Below are 3389 nucleotides of genomic sequence, written 5' to 3'. Positions count from 1 at the left end.
ACTAATAAAACAAGTTTTAAAAAGAGACTTTTCCATTTGATTACATTTTGTATGATGGATTATGCAGAAAAAGTAGAATTGGGCTGAAAGATCTATCACTTTATCACCTATTCAGGTTGTAAATCGTGTTTTTAAAAAGTAACTAAGTAACTAAGTAACTAATTACTTTTGGAAATAAGTAATCAGTAAAGTAATGGGATAACTTTTTTGGGGAAGTAATCAGTAATTAGTTACTGATTACTTTTTTCAAGTAACTTGACCAACACTGGTCACAAATGCAGTAATAAAGAACTGAATGCATAAAGCAACAATGCTAAGCACACCAAACAAATAAAGAAGATAAAACTGTGGAGAGGGGCAGTATCTTTGCAGTACATTCACCCGTCACACACATTTCATAATAAATAATTAAATAAATGTAACCATATTTTCTGGCATTTCCATTGTACCACCTTAGAAATCTCCAGTTGTCAAAATCTCACTGGTTTTATATATTTTACACACACCTGAACCTCGTTAGTCTCGACCATCAAGAAATAAGAGCAAACAACAAAACCTGAATCAAGAAACAGGAAAAAGATTATTAATCTCATTTACAAACTCATTTGCACCACTAACTCCACCTCCACCCTCGTCTGCTTCAGGAAGGAAATAAATCATGTGCACCATATTTCAATGTGCTGGTTTTCTACTGGTCACTATTAGCGCTCCCTCCTTTCTTGTACTGCGGCTGTTTTGCTGCCGCTTCTTAACAGAAGTAAACATTTTAAATTGACTTTCTTTCACTGCATTTTTTAAAACCTGTGTAACAGATTATTATACTGTAGCGAGCGTCTGTTCTCTGACCACAGAACCTCAGAAATAGAAGAGCAGGCGTGTTCACAGAGGCGCTGACTTCCTGTTCTCTGTTCAAACACAGACGGTGGTCACTGTGAGTTCAGACACTGTCAGGATGTGGGTGAACATCTACTGCTGCCTGTTAGCCTGCGCTCTGAGCGGTCATACCACAGCAGGTGGGACACTTTGCATTAATGTCTGATATACTTTATAGTTTTCACACATGTGCATTTGTGTTGGTGTTTGTAGTTTCAGGGATTTCACACGATTATAGGAAACGAGTTCAGAGTGTGAAGCAGACACACGATCACAGGAAGTCGAGTTATGGTGTCAGTGTAGCTCAAACTAACAAACGCTTCATGAAGACAAATTTCTATCGTAAATCCTTCATTTGTTTAACAAATTATTTTGACCAAAGAATTTTTATGAACAGTTTTTTATTTTAGTTTTTATAATGAAATATCATCATCATATCCTGACTTTGATTATCTTTCTATCATCCTTTCAGATTTCTGTTTTCTTTGTAACTTTTATTTCCACACATACATTTTATTTGCTCATTTTTTTATTTGTTTTGCAGGTTTAACCCGTGAAGTAGTTACAGAGGGGACGCAGCTCGCTGTGCGCTGTCCTTACTATCTACAGGGTGGAGTGAGGTGGAGCAGAGAGAGTGGAGGAAGCAGAGCTGACATACTCACTGTTGATGGAGACAGAAGTATAAAACACATCAATGATCCACAGAAACGATACGATTCACAGGCTGACGGGTCTCTGATCATCCTCAGAGCTGCTCCCTCAGACTCTGGCAGATACTTCTGTAATAGTTACCTGGCAGAGGAGCTGACAGTGATCCCATCAGGTAACATCAAACTTTATTACCTTCCTGTTTAAAATCATGCATGTCTGCTGAAAATGTGATTTTTAGTCTTAAATGAGACCAGTGTGGTTGTTAGCACTGTGGCTAACCGTGGGGTCAGATCCACGGGCCGTCTGAGGCCTTTCAGTGTGGAGTTGTCGAGCTCTTCATGTGCTCACATGGTCCTCTGTGTTCCTCCCACAGTGCAGAGTCGTGCACAGTTTAGGTTAAGTCCTGACTCTAACTTGGCCGTAGGTGTGAGTGCTGGTGGTTGTTGGTCTGTGTCAGCTGTGACAGGCTGCCACACAACCCTGAACTAGTTTAGCTTTTTGACCTCTCGTGTTTTTAACTGCAAGCACATCTGTGGTCAGCATGGTTAACATAAAGTTAACTTTTTAATGTAAAAATACAAAGTACCACATCAAATATTAAAGTAACTCTGCGACAATAATCATTACAAATAAGGGCCAATCCCAGTACAACATTTGACATTCCTGTTTTCCATGTGGCTGGTGTGTATTGGTTTGGATTTTGGAGACGCCTCTGTGTAGCATTAACTCCCATAACTCCTGTCTGCGTGTAGCCAAAGAGCTTTCATACAGAAGTCCTGCATCAGCCACGAAACACAGACATAAAAAGTTTTACATGTTACCATAAAACACATTTCACTGTCCTCTGTAACAGTGAACAGTTTTCTGATCTGTCTTGTATTAGCTGCAATAACAGCTGTGTAACACATGGCGATCATTAAGAGCAATAATAAAACTGTGTCACCAACTAAACACAGTAACACTAACACAACAGTGTGTGCTGAAGCTTTACTGCACAGTGTTTCTCTGAGAATTAGATTTTGAAAAGAAACTAACAACATGAGAAAATTTGTGTTCGTCCGTTATACAAAATGCATCTTAGTTTGTAGTCACACATTCATTTGTTATTCACAGGAACAATAAAACTCACTGTTGAAGAGAGAGACAGCGTCTTACTGAAATGTCCTGGTGATGCTGGAGGATCAGCTGGTCCAACATGGAGACGAGACTCTGGAGAAATAAATGAAGGAAGGATGTATTTTTCCCGTAGAGACAAAACATTAACAATAAGAGAAGCTGAGCCTGCTGACTCTGGACTGTACTACTGTGATGGGAAACCAGCTGTTTATGTGACTGTGACCAAAGGACAGAGATCTGACAGAGGTGAGACACATGAACCTCTGACCGTCAAACATGAAGCCTGTTAGTGTCAGCCTGACTGAGACCATCAGCTTGTGTCTCCACTGTGGTTCAGGAGTGAAACATCCACAGCGAGCACACTGACAGGCTGCTGTTTGACCTCTTCTCTACCTCAGGATTAATGTAAAGCTGTTCTGATAAATAAATGCTGGTCCGATGAGTCGAGTACAAGTATGTCTGCGATCCTTTCATGCAGGAAAATACTTTTTACATCACACTGACTGTTTTACTGGCTATTAAAATCTGTTTAATGTTGTTGTGTTCTTTGCATAATATCAAGAAAAGTGAAAGCAGCTGATGTCCCATGAAATTCTATGATAAGGTTGAAAGTTTCTGAATGTCCTCCATCAGCAGCAGTTATTTCATGTCTGATTGGATGGTCTGTCTCTGTTTGACATGTCAAAGCATTTTAACTCATCACACAAACAGGATGTAGCCTTTTTTTCTTCTGTAGTTCTATAGGATAT

General features: G+C 39.5%; 1 protein-coding gene across 1 annotated transcript in view; it reads left to right on the top strand.

The window, feature by feature from the left end:
• The first annotated feature begins 952 nt into the window (after positions 1-952).
• The window catches only part of LOC147303145 (uncharacterized), a 4388-nt gene continuing 1951 nt past the window's right edge, over positions 953-3389 (top strand). Inside the window, exons 1-2 of the mRNA XM_086281456.1 lie at positions 953-1013; positions 1418-1696. Coding sequence (XP_086137582.1) covers positions 953-1013; positions 1418-1696 — 340 coding nt within the window. The remainder of the gene's footprint in view (positions 1014-1417; positions 1697-3389) is intronic.

Source organism: Aulonocara sp. 'chitande type north' Nkhata Bay, linkage group LG22, assembly GCF_057382095.1.
Source record: "Aulonocara sp. 'chitande type north' Nkhata Bay isolate Kocher_YH1m ecotype deep benthic linkage group LG22, A_spYH_male_GT1.1, whole genome shotgun sequence".
In the NCBI taxonomy this organism is placed as follows: domain Eukaryota; kingdom Metazoa; phylum Chordata; class Actinopteri; order Cichliformes; family Cichlidae; genus Aulonocara; species Aulonocara sp. 'chitande type north' Nkhata Bay.
The sequence above is the reverse complement of the archived record's forward strand: the minus strand, read 5'-3'. Positions and strand labels throughout refer to the sequence as shown.